Here is a 14,014-nt window from a genome sequence, read left to right as displayed (position 1 = left end):
CAAGAGGGCGCAACAGCGTCTACTATCTAATGCGGCTGAATAAATTCTGCAGGTTTCCCCGGTTCCTCCAAATGCACTACTACCGAGTCACCATCGAGAGTGTCCTGACAGGTTACATCACGGCCTGGTACGGGTTTGAATCCATCCAAGACAGCAAGGCCCTCCAGCGGGAGGCTAAGATGGCCCAGTACATCACTGGAACCATGCTCCCACCCATCCAGGACATCTACTCAAAACGGTGACTGAGGAATGCTCGCAGCATCATCAAGGACCCCACACGCGAGCTGCTCTCTCCTTTACTGTCGGGCAGATGGTATCGGAGCATGAGGTCTGATACAAACAGGCTCAGAGTTTCTATCTACAGCCATCAGACTGCTGAACAATTGAAATGGACTGACTGCACCTTAGCACACATGCACTCATGAACACACACATATACAGTTGAAGTCGGAAGTTTACATACACCTTAGCCAAATACATTTAAAGTCAGTTTTTCACAATTCCTGACATTTAATCCTAATTAAAATTCCCTGTCTTAGGTCAGTTAGGATCACCACTTTATTTTAAAAATGAAATGTCAGAATAATGGTAGAGAGAATCATTTATTTAAGCTTTTATTTCTTTCACCACATTCCCCGTGGGTCAGAAGTTTACATACATTCAATTAGTATTTGGTAGCATTGCCTTTAAATTGTTTAACTTGGGTCAAACGTTTTGGTTAGCCTTCCACAAGCTTCCCACAATAAGTTCTGTGAATTTTGGCCCATTCCCCCTGACAGAGCTGGTGTAACTGAGTCGGGTTGCCCACACATTTTCTATAGGATTGAGGTCAGGGCTTTGTGATGGCCACTCCAATACCTTGACTTTGTTGTCCTTAAGCCATTTTGCCACAACTTTGGAAGTATGCTTGGGGTCATTGTCCATTTGGAAGACCCATTTGCGACCAAGCTTTAACGTCCCAACTGATGTCGCTTCAATATATCTACATAATTTTCCTTCCTGGTGATGCCCTCTATTTTGTGAAGTGCACCAGTCCCTCCTGCAGCAAAGCACCCCCACAACATGATGCTGCCACCCTCGTGCTTCACGGTTGGGATGGTGTTCTTCGGCTTGCAAGCTTCCCCCTTTTTCCTCCAAACATAACAATGTTCATTATGGCCAAACAGTTCTATTTTTGTTTCATCAGACCAGAGGACATTTCTCCAAAAAGTACGATCTTTGTCCCCATGTGCAGTTGCAAACCGTAGTCTGGCTTTTTTATGGCGGTTTTGGAGCAGTGGCTTCTTCCTTGCTGAGCGGCCTTTCAGGTTATGTCGATATAGGACTCGTTTTACTGTGGATATAGATACTTTTGTGCCTGTTTCCTCCAGCATCTTCACAAGGTCCTTTGCTGTTGTTCTGGGATTGATTTGCACTTTTCGCACCAAAGTACGTACATCTCTAGGAGACAGAATGCGTCTCCTTCCTGAGCGGTATGACGGCTGCATGGTCCCATGGTGTTCATTCTTGCGTGGTCCCATGGTGTTTATTCTTGCGTACTATTGTTTGTAGAGATGAATGTGGTACCTTCAGGCATTTGGAAATTGCTCCCAAGGATGAACCAGACTTGTGGAGATCTACAATTTTTTTTCTGAGGTCTTGGCTGATTTCTTTTGATTTTCTCATGATGTCAAACAAAGAGGCACTGAGTTTGAAGGGTGGCCTTAAAATACATCCACAGGTACACTACAATTGACTCAAATGATGTCAATTAGCCTATCAGAAGCTTCTAAAGCCATGACATCCTTTTATGGAATTTTCTAAGCTGTTTAAAGGCACAGTCAGCTTAGTGTATGTAAACTTCTGACCCACTGGAATTGTGATACAGTGAGTTATAAGTGAAATAATCTGTCTGTAAACAATTGTTGGAAAAATTACTTGTGTCATGCACAAAGTAGATGTCCTTACCGACTTGCCAAGACTATAGTTTGTTAACAAGAAATTTGTGGACTGGTTGAAAAGCGAGTTTTAATGACTCCAACCTAAGTGTATGTAAACTTCCGAATTCAACTGTATAGACATTCATTCTATACACACATCACAACTTCTGCTACAAGACTTATTATACTGCTCAATTTATACACTTGCCCCCAACCTTCCCCAATACAGGTGTAAATATTGGACCATAAATTGTGCATTCCTGTATTATAATAAACGCTAACATGTTTATTCTAATGTAATTTACTTTGTTCGTATTCTCATCTTTTATTGTTGCATTGTCGAGAAGGAACCTGCAAGTAGCATTTATTTGGACGATGTATACCATGTGTATCCTGTACATACAACTATGGAACCCTAACCTGTTCATCGGACGTGCTACCTTGTCCCGGATGTGAAGGATGGTTTTGTTCTCTTTTTAACAAAAATATATGCCTTATAGAAATAGGACATGTTAATCACAAAACATAGCGTGACTGCAGAAAAGCTGTTGTTAATCTAGGGTGTCGACTGTGCAAACCACAAGGTTGAGACAAGATGGAAAAATGCTGAATAACAAGAAAACAGGAACTGAGCAGTGTAGCCACCGACAACTTAGCTCACACTTCACAACAAACACTTCCGGATATCTGTATCCTGTGTGCTGTGAGGCTGGGACCAGCCTGGGCACCACCGATAGGCTAGCAAGTTTAAACCACGCTAAGCCTCTACTGTGACAGGCCAACTCTAAAGTTGGAACTACATCTGTCACAGTATAAAAGAAGATGTCTGTACTATTTCAGTCAGTTCTCTGCTTTACCCTGCGTGGTGATACAGTGAACCCGTATATACGAAAATTGCATATACCATTTATCGCTTATGTTAAATAAAAATACTTAAAGTATATTCGGTGACTCTGAATCACATTTTATCCTGATACCAGATTCGATTGACGCAACCTTTAACACGGACCTGCTGTTTTCGACTCTCTACCGCTCCAGCTGTCTCTAACTCTGAATGCTTGGCTATGAAAAGCCAACTGACATTTACTCCTGAGGTGCTGACCTGTTGCACCCTCTACAACCACTGTGATTATTATTATTATTTGACCCTGCTGGTCATCTATGAACGTTCAAACGTTTTGGCCATATACTGTTATAATCTCAACCCGACACAGCCAGAAGAGGACTAGCCACCCCTCAGAGCCTGGTTCCTCTTTAGGTTTCTTCCTAGGTTCTAGCCTTTCTAGGGAGTTTTTCCTAGCCACCGTGCTTCTACATCTGCATTGCTTGCTGTTTGGGGTTTTAGGCTGGGTTTCTGTATATCACTTTGTGACATCGGCTGATGTTAAAAGGGCTTTATAAATACATTTGATTGATTGATTGATTGGTTGAATACAATTTGAACTTCATTTTCCCATTTTTACCACGTCACTTTTTAGAATGTCAATATATAGCCTAATCATTGGACAAATGTAATTTCAGTAAGTATTTCCCGTTTTTGAAGTACCCATGCATAAATTACCCAATTTGTCAGTAAACAGGAAGTATTTTTTGTGTGAAGATGTCCGGGAAAGGATATGAAAGCCTCAAATTTCAAAACTCTGAAAACACTGTTGGTGCAATAGATTTGACATTTGCTGCAGAGCATAGCCATAGACATTTGTTGGCACGATAATGTTCTCGTTCGTGGCTACACAGTCTCCCATCTCTTTTCCCCATATGTGACTTCATTTCTGGCTTGTAAATTGTACTTTGATCTCATTCTCATTTAGGGCCAGTAAGTGCGCAATAGTGACAACTAAAATGCAAACTTCCCTATGGGAAATTGATCTCCATAGTATATTATGCAAACATAAGCATCCTTCTATTTTTATATTTTCATGTTGAGTAGTAATAGGCCTATCACTAACCCTGATCCTAGAGTGTGCATGCACGTATTGTTCCACCTCTAACCTGATTCAACAAGACCCTGACTATTTGAATCAGGTGTGTTTTAGTGCTGTGCTCTCCTAAAATTCTACAATGAAGAATGCATTCTCTACCTTAACAATTGTTTTAATTCCGAAAAACATGGCAAGCCATGGGTGAAAAGGCTTATTTAGACCAGGGAAAGTCTATTTGAACCCAGTCTGTAATACCTACATGTTTCAACTAGACAACCATAGTCCCTGTGCCCAAGAATGCCAAGGTAACTTTTCTAAATAATTATCACCCCGTAGCATGCACATTTGTAGTCATGAAATGCTTTGAAAGGCTGGTCATAGCTCACATCAACACCATCATTCCAGAAACCCTGGACCCACTCCAATTCGCATACCGCCCCAACAGATTCACAGATGATGCAATCTCTATTGCACTCCACACCGCCCTTTCACACCTGGACTAAAGGAACACCTACAGTATGTGAGAATGCTGTTCACTGACTACAGCTTGGGATTTAACACCATAGTGCCTTCTAAGCTCAGGACCCTGGGACTAAACACCTCCCTCTGCAACTGGTCCCTGGACTCTCTGACGAGCCACCCTAAGGTGGTGAAGGTAGGCAACAACACATCCACCACACTGACCCTCAACATGGGGGCCCCTCAAGGGTGCGTGCTTAGTCCCCTCCTGTACTCCCTGTTCACCCACGATTGTGTGGCAGAGCACAACTCCAACATCATCATTAAGTTTGCCGACGACAAGACGGTGGTAGGCCGCTTGGTATGGCAACTGCTTGGCATCCGACCGTAAGGTGCTACAGATGGTAGTGCATATGGCACAGTACATACCTGGGGCCGAGCTCCCTGCCATCCAGGACCTCTATACCAGGTGGTGTCAGAGGAAAGCCCTAAAAATTGTCAGACTCCAGCCACCGAAGTCATAGACTGTTCTCTGCGTTCTCTCTGCTACCGCACAGCAAGTGGTACCGGAACACCTAGTCTGGGACCAAAAGGCTCCTGAACAGCTTCTACCCCCAAGCCATAAGACTGCTGAACAGTAAATCAAATGTCTACCCTGATTAATTGCAGGACCCCATTTTTATTTGCACTGACTTTCTTGCACTGGCTCTATGCACACTCACTGGACTCTACCCACATACTCACACATACTACACTGACACTCCAATACACACACTATATATATGCTCACACACCTTTAACACACATGCACATTTACGCCACACGCACACTCTTTCACATACGCTGCTGCTACTCTCTTTATTATCTATCCTGATTGCCTAGTCACTTTTACCACTACCTACATGCACATACTACCTTGAATACCTCAACTATCTTGTACCCTTGCACATTGACTCAGTACTAGGACTCCTGTATATCATCTCCTTATTGTTATTTTATTGTGTTAGAATTTTTGGCTGACTTTTCTTACTTTATAACTCTGCATTGTTGGGAAAGGAAGGCTCATAAGTAAACACGTCACGGTAAAGTCCACCTGTTGTATTCAGCGCATGTGACAAATACAACTTGATTTGAATAGGCTCAAATGAACAGCAGCAATGGGCTACGTGGATGGGCGTTCAGATCAACTCGAAATCTGGCGCCACGTGAAAGAAAATAGTTCCCCATTCAAACCGTAGCCCCTTTAGCATGATCCAAAACTATCTCTGCCTCTGTTTCAGGAGTAAACTTCAGTAGTCGAATAGAAGCGGTGTGGCCTGAGGAGGGATGGTGATAGGATTTGACAAGCTTGCCCCACTACCCCATTCAGTCATCCATTGAAAGTATTCCCCTTTGAATGAGGGGTGTACTCCGATTCTGTTGCAAAAGTTTCGTCTGTTGCAAAACGTTTTGCTACAGAAATCGTTTACTCCAAACTAAAAACCTTTTGCAACGAAAACGAGAGTTTCTATTGGATAAATTCAGGTTGGCCCGTCCCCGTTTAGGTCCATTTGCTCTGTTTGCTTCCGTTTGGTTGTTAAACGGTAAATGGTTTCCGTTGCGAGACGTAGGCCTAATGAATACACCCGGTGGTGCAATCATTATTCCAAAACGTTTTGCCACGGAAACTTTTTACTCCAAACGGAAATACCACGAGAGTTTCCATTGGACAAATGCATGTAAATCCCTCCCCGTTTCGTTCTGTTTGGTTCCTAGTGAATACACCCCTGGAAATTGTCTTGGTGTGTGCTGCTGTCTATTTCGCCCATTCGTGCACAGCCCGATTAGGGTGGCTAGATTGATACATGTGTGTATCACATTTTTACCATCGTTATATCTTATGTCTTCTATTTTTCAACACCGGCTTCTCATCGGAAACCAAACATCTAGCTTGGGAGAGAAGATTTGCAGTCTCGCCAAACAATGAGGTAAGGGCGTGGAAAATCTGATCTGTGCACTTGCCTGTTTTGTTTCGATATTCTATAATGTTACAATTTCGCGTTTGCAACCTTGATGTTAATTGTCATGATTATTATTTTTTTTATAAAGGAACACATTGTAGCCTAACAATGGTAGAATTTCGCGTGTCATTTATTTTTTCTTCTCAATGACAATTCTCAACAAAAGAGGCTACGAACATGATTTATGGTTAGGCTATGCACATGTGGGGCATAGCATCAGCAAAATAGTGTGAATGTAGACTACCGGTGTTTTATACCTATCTGATAAAACATGACCATACTCAGGCTGCTGCAGATGTAGGCCTATTTATCATATTTAGACGACTGGTTATAGCCCGCCCCATACAGTGTAGTTTGTAGCTTATCTCAAGGGAAAAATATTTGCAATGTCACATTTTCTCCAGTAGCCTAGATTATCTCTCTTTCAGCCTAGTTATGGTCCAAACGTAAGCTTCTTATTATACAAAGTTCTGATTAAAAACAACTCGCTGTGGCACTTTGCTAACTCAACTTCTTGAAGATGTTGACACTGAGAAGACACTATGGCCTTGATAATAGGATGTAGGCCAGGGATCATCAACTAGCTCTTGATCATTCATGACTCTCCGTTCCATTACATTACACATATGAGTCATTGGACGAAGGCATTTTCTTTAGGGGGGAGTTTTAAGAGTCGCGACGCTCGGTCTGAACATTAACACACATCGCTTGAGGTATGGTTTTGGAAGCATAAGGACCGTATCTTTCAATAAATCATTTTCGAAAACAAAAGGTTACCTTGATACACACCTTTTTATAGAGTCAGGGTTCCCACACTGCAATATTTTCATGTTTAAAGCGCTTGTTTACGGAAAACAGCGACTGACTACCTGTGCAATTAGCTACCTGCATCTCCGAACTCCTGTGTGTAAACTGTAAATAGAATTGACTCCACAAACGTGTTGTCACTGAGAAATACTGTCGGCTGAAACTGTGTTAAAATCGGTTAAAACCGTGTACAGTAAGTGTGTCTTTTGCATTTGTGAAATTATTTTGATGTTATTTGAAAGTAGATGGATTTGTTTATATATCCGTACCACAATTGAGAATCGGTTCACGTTTAGATGGTGTATTTTGGCTGTTTTGGCTTCCTGAGAGCCAATTCGCCGCTTTAACAGAACATGTAATGTCCTTGAACTAAGAAGTATCGTTAGGCACATTTAGTCCAATATTGGGTTAATCATCAACTAGATTCAGCCGCAGGTCGATTTTTTTTTCTTGTGTGGATGGTCAGGGGCCAGAAAATAATTACAAATAACTTGTACACTGCAAGAAGCCCAAACAAATATAATATTTGAATAATTTGTGAATATTTGTGCTGCGTGGGAATACTTTGGAACAGATTTCCTAAATTAAATTCACTTTGAACCAGGGAGGTCACTAGGGCCTGGCTTTCGTGGCTTTAGCACAAAATAATTTTGGGTCAGCCCTGAATCTTTGGCGCTGCTGCTATGGTGTACATTTTTTTTGATTGCGCCGCTTAGTTCATTGAGCTATGGTTCTGTGAAACTCCCAAATTCATCCAACCTTTATAATCCGACACTTTTCAGAATGGTGCCATGTCTAGCAAGATCACTTAATGATTCATTAGTATTCTACATAACAAACCGATTATAATAGCATGATAAGGTTCGGCTACTCTTATACTAAAAACACCATGTAATTTCTTGTTTTGAAATGTTGAATATGCTTTGATTGAAACAGAATACAGGTGGCTGTGTTAAACTCCATCTTCTCTAATATTCAATTAAACCGTAGTTAGGCTGATTAGCCTACATCATTAAAGAGGATCGAAATGCATATTTCCATGAAATTGATTGGGATCAAATGGTTGGCATACATGCAGCATGGATGTTTCACCTGTACAACTTGAAGAATAATCATTCAAGATTGACAGTGATCATTTATAATAAGGTAGGCCTAATTTTGTGTTTTAGGATTTAAAAAATATAACATTTTCATTGTGCCACGTGTGGACTTAGGCAATCATGCAATTTGGATGATGCATTGTATGTATATTCCAAAAATTATTTTATTCAATGGGCTACATGTCGGGACCAACATTCATTCAGAAATGATGACGTAATAATAATAAATAATTGTGCTCTGGTAGGCTATCTAAACAAACAGCACTTCACCACTGGTTATAATAAATGTCAATAATAATAAATGTAAAACAATTGCCATGTGTGGTCAACTGATAAGTCCAGCACTGTTTTGATTGGGACAGTATCATTGCACTACTTTGGGACAAGCATGGGAACTCTACTTGATAAATAAATCAATGTCAGATTTTTGTTTTCACCTCATCGCCGTTTGGATATTTGGTTAGAATTAGGCTGGGAAATCTTAGCTAAGTTGAGGTGAGTGATCATTAGTCAAACAATTATAAGCAATGCAGATCTTCTCTACACACACATTACGCCTATAGCTACTTAATGAGCTTCCCTGATGTTTTCCTTTTCTGATGCATTTCAGTCACTTAGCCTACTTATGCAAATACACATTTTTACACTTTTCCCATACACTATTCAAGTCATTTGACATCTTTGTAGGCTAGGCTACTTGCTCATAGATAATTTAAAATATTATTGTAACAGGACAACCGACTAAATAACCTCCACATGGGGTTACTGACCACAATCCATTGAATTAATAATAATAAGTGTTGATTATTTGGCCTTGTGGAAAATTGCTGTAGATTGTGTTTTGTCACATTGCGAGCGCATAGCCCTACAGTCGGGAATCCCGCAATTGGGCAGCCCACGTAGCAAATATCAAAAATGCTGATTGTTGAGATGTGGCTGTCAGTGAACAGTAGGCTGCCGCTAAAAGGTCTTTTGCAATATTTCAAAATACAATTGCGGGAAAAAACAGTTTGGATATGTGAGTGCCAATGGAAAGTTGGTGGACTAATTTCCTCCTCATATTGTGTCCACGCTTTTTATAGGCCTATGCTATTGGTTGCACTTAAGAAATGGGTGATTCATTTCATTGATCTTAGTATGTCAATGTCAGAGTAGCATGTAATTTTGGTAATTTGTGTGGTATAAAAGATAATATTGTAATGTAAAATGATGTCGAATTGCAGGCAATTATTTTATTTTAGAAAAGGCTATTTTTTTCTGGGACCTGCAAACCCCTCAGCCCCTGGTCTTCAGGACTGATCCACAAAATGTTATGAAACTCTGGTGACGGCCCTGCTCGGAGCTGATTTGCTGGTGTCTTTAGTCTTTTATAAAAACATTTTTATTTTTTAGCTCTGAAAACTTGGGGTGACAAATAAAATCGCCCGCAGGCCGCTCGTTGGGGTACCCTGATGTAGGCTATGATAACATCATAATGCAAGTGTGTAGGATTACTGCAGGGTATGTGCAATTGCTTTTCTTACACTTAAAGTATTTCTTCACAACAGGAGAGACAAAATGCATTTGCGTTGTTATACAGAAAGGAAATAGACGTGTCATTGTGCAGTGTGCACCTATCCAAGCCAGAGTGAGTGAGGTGAGTGTGTGTCTCCCCCATAAGGTTGGACCTCAGAGGTCAGGTCATCCTTTAGAGTTCATTACTATCCCAGCAGCTGTGGTGTAATGGTGTGAGCAGAGACCCTCTCTCAGCCAGCTATAGAGGATGAATGCAGAAGCCTAATCCCTGAGGTATCAGCGGAGAAGGCCCCAAAGCTCCCCACCAGAGTGGGAATCAGGTTCCATTAACACTCATCCTTGATTACATGACATCATGTGCAGACTAATGTCATAACCCCCAGGAAATGCTGCCAGTAAATGAAATTCAACCTGATGGACATGTCAATAGATAAAGTAGTGGATGGATGATAACTCTGTCTGAGAAGCAGGTATCTTGTGATAGGGACAGTTTCCTGGATACAGATGAAGCCTAGTCCAGGACTAAGCTTAAACAGCGTCCAGGAAACAGTCCCAAATGTCAGATTTAGTCAACCATCTATCTACTGATGCAAAGTTCGCATCTGCTGTTTTCAAGAGAGGGGAAGAAACCTAAAAGTAAGGAAGTACAAAGGGTGAAACAGGGGCTGAGAGAAGAACTCATGCTAATGTGTAAATGTTAAAGTTACTTACAATATAGTAAACTATCCCATATGACTCAAATGATCACTTTGCCATTTAATAAAGGCTTCATCAACTTGACTGAAGGGGATGTATGGAGAACAGACAGACGGGAAAGGATGAGGAACACAAGGCTGATTGTGAGAGATGTCAACACATTAACTTCACTTATAGCTGCAGAGTCTTTCAGTGTGTGGCTGTCAATGAGGTGACCATGGTTAGTCACACACATTAAAAATGGCTGTCACTCATGCCTCTCCTCGGGACTGATGGCTCTCTCTCTCACCCGCACAGACACCTCTGTAGTACAACAGACACAGTCTCTCATGCCACTATACACTATTATGGACACACAAGCACACAAAGGGTGGGGGACATTTCTGTCAGAGTTGATACCACGTTTCCAGTTATTTCTGAAGTCACTAGCCAGGGCTTGAAGGTGTGAGGCGCTTGAATTCAGTCTTTCTATTTTTAAATACATCTTGGTTCTCTATTTCTGCCTATGTGTATGAGTGTCTCGGTGCCTTCGGTTTTTATGTTATTATAGTGATAGCCTTTATATTGGTAGCTTGCTAGGTGAAAAGACACTAGTCTATTACTCGCTATCCGTTATAGGTATATACAGAAAGCCTGTCTTTCTTGAATTGTAAAATAAGGTTGAAGGTGGAGCTGTGAGTGTTTGTATAATGCTCTATAGGTTGGAATATTCTGTGTCTGTCTGACTTCACTCTGAAAACAAATAAATGCATACAGTCTGTGGCTGAAACACTGTCACACCCAGGCCACATTCATTGTTGTCCATAGGAGTTGGCTATACAGCACCAACAGACCAGTGACTTGGCTAGAGTGAGTTAGGGTGTGAGTTGGCTCATTCAATGCTAGCTATGGTTCCATTTTTTGGGGTGAGCCTCAATACTCAGAAGTGGCTTAATCTCCTTGTCTCCTCTCCTTATTCTGCACCGATCTGAAAGTATTGAAGAGGAGTAAATGCAATATGATGGATGCTCTGCCAGGGTTGTGTTCAGTACGCCACGCAGCAGAAGACATTTAAAAAATGTTTTGCAATAGAAAACTCAAATGAGAACTTCTTATTGGATATATCCAGGTAGTCTATCTCTGTTTCAGTCTACTTTCTTCTGTTTAGTGCTTAAAAAACACAAACCAGGTATTTCTAATCCAGCTTTCTGAAATGCAGATGAAAGGAAGGAGCTAATGAAAGGAAACCTCTTTAAACTATTAGAAACGATCTTGGAAACCTCTACAAATGTATTATATCATGAGATCTTTGACTCACCCTTTTAGAGGAACGATGGTGGCCAGCTGGTTTCTGTTACCTCAGTGCTACAACTAATGACAACCATACACATCAATCATACTATTTTATGACACCTTTATATAACCCACCTTCTATATCCCCACTTGTAATATAAATATATATTTATTTGAAAGCAATTTTGGTGCATTGTATTAACTTTGGTTTATTACAAACTATAGTCTAGGGGAACCACTGTAGTTGTCAGTATAAAGGTTATTAGGTTACAATGGCTTTGTTCATTTCTATGGTCTATTGATGAGGTTTATGACTAAAGTGCATGGAGATGGAATTTCCTTAGTCTAGAGGCAGGCATATGACTATCCGGTGTATGACATTGAACAAAAACAACAACTCAATATTAGGAAGGTGTTCTTAATGTTTGGTTTACTCAGTGTGTTTGTTTTATATATTTAAGAGCTGATTATAAGAGCTGATGCTAATCCAGTGTGTTTGAAAGCATTCCCCAGTGAACAAGGCACTGGAGTGAAATGTCCCCTAGTAGGTACAGATCTAGGATCAGATCTGGACCTAACCTTAACCATCAGTGGGGAAAATGCAAAACTGACTCAAGATCAGCATCTAGGGCAACTTCACCCGAATGCTCACCCAGTGTGTTTGATAGCATTCATTCCCCTAGTGAGCAGGAAGTTGCAGTGCACCAACACTGAATTTGTGTCTACACTCCACTCATCGCATGTCTCATTCTGTAGCCGCTCCATCAATTATTTTCACACCTCTACCACCATCTGGCAATGTCTGTCTGTGTCTGTCTCTGTCAACTAGTGTCTGACTGTGCGCACGTGAATGTGTACTTCCTGTCTAAGCTTAGACACGAAGACGAGAGCGTGTGAAAATGATGATAATATTATGACCTCTCAGTAGCATACAGCACATTTGGCCTTGGATATGTACTGAGCAGAATGCTAAATCTGTCAGTACTCGTAGATCAAGTCAACACTGTAGTTGAGTCAGGCTCTCTGATTTAGGGTCTTTGTATTTTAGGGTACATTGAGAGAACTCAAAGTAAGCCCTAAACACACTTGTCGCTATTCTTAGACACGTTCAATAACTTTAGTGGCTCTGCTATTGTATGTGGGTGTTTCAATTACCTGTGTGTCTTTGTTTGTGTGTCTCTGTCAGACTTTCTATGCAGCACTGGTGTGTGTGTAGTGTGTTTGTGTGTGACCTGTGTTTGCTGTCACTGCTGCAGGGCTGGACACACACACACAGTGTCCACAAGCACCATGGGTTCTGTAAACAAACTCAACCCCAGATACAGAACAACTCCTATAAACCGAGAGAGGTGGAGGGAGGGAGGGAGATGTGGGTGAAGACAGGGAAAATGGGTTGAGTTGAAAGGCACACACACACACACGTGAGGAACAGGAATTTGCACTGCCTTTAGGTAGACCTGAGCATCAAATACTGTTTTTAGTCTTCAACCCTTTCATATCTGACTGCATATTACAGTTGCATACTCTTGTCACCTTGTTCTTTTTCAGATAGCCTTTTAGGTTAAAGGGTGTCTCCGAAACAGTTATGCAGTCATGTCATGATTTTTCATTAAAGAACCTGCAGAATTTAGGTTGTCATAACTTTTTTTGTTTATCACTTTACTCAATCAAATGCGTGTCAGATAATGTAGCATAATAGATGGCAGAAAGTCTCTGCCTAATTGAGGTAGATTGAAATAAGATTAAATCCCACCACCTCGGAACATAATGCCTTGTGTGTGTGCCTGTGTGCATGCTTTTTGGGTGTTTTTTGGGGGGGTGCATATCCTGGTGTGCATTTGACGTTTGCACCTTTGTGCCTGTGTGTTTACAGTATGTGTGTTTGCAGTGTGTATGTTTACAGTGTGTATGCCTGTGTGTTTGCAGTATGTGTGTTTACAGTGTGTATGTTTACAGTGTGTATGCCTGTGTGTATGTTTACAGTGTGTATGCCTGTGTGTATGTTTACAGTGTGTATGCCTGTGTGTATGTTTACAGTGTGTATGCCTGTGTGTATGTTTACAGTGTGTATGCCTGTGTGTATGTTTACAGTGTGTATGTTTACAGTGTGTATGCCTGTGTGTTTGCAGTGTGTATGTTTACAGTGTGTATGCCTGTGTGTTTGCAGTGTGTATGTTTGCAGTGTGTATGCCTGTGTGTTTGCAGTATGTGTGTTTGCAGTGTGTATGCCTGTGTGCTTGCAGTATGTGTGTTTGCAGTGTGTATGCCTGTGTGTTTGCAGTGTGTGTGTTTGCAGTGTGTATGCCTGTGTGTTTGCAGTGTGT

At 41.2% G+C, this 14,014-nt stretch overlaps 1 protein-coding gene across 3 annotated transcripts in view; it reads left to right on the top strand.

The window, feature by feature from the left end:
* The first annotated feature begins 6,042 nt into the window (after nucleotides 1–6,042).
* LOC120056956 (vasodilator-stimulated phosphoprotein-like) overlaps nucleotides 6,043–14,014 on the top strand; it is a 53,102-nt gene continuing 45,130 nt past the window's right edge. Inside the window, exon 1 of one of the 3 annotated variants that reach the window (XM_039005264.1) lies at nucleotides 6,043–6,267. In XM_039005264.1, coding sequence (XP_038861192.1) covers nucleotides 6,263–6,267 — 5 coding nt within the window. In that variant the 5' untranslated portion in view covers nucleotides 6,043–6,262. Of the gene's footprint in view, nucleotides 6,268–6,936; nucleotides 7,014–14,014 lie in introns of those variants that run through there. The other 2 variants (XM_039005266.1, XM_039005265.1) reach the window with 2 other exon arrangements.

The sequence above is a fragment of the Salvelinus namaycush genome, chromosome 12, assembly GCF_016432855.1.
Source record: "Salvelinus namaycush isolate Seneca chromosome 12, SaNama_1.0, whole genome shotgun sequence".
Lineage (NCBI taxonomy): Eukaryota > Metazoa > Chordata > Actinopteri > Salmoniformes > Salmonidae > Salvelinus > Salvelinus namaycush.
The sequence above is the reverse complement of the archived record's forward strand: the minus strand, read 5'-3'. Positions and strand labels throughout refer to the sequence as shown.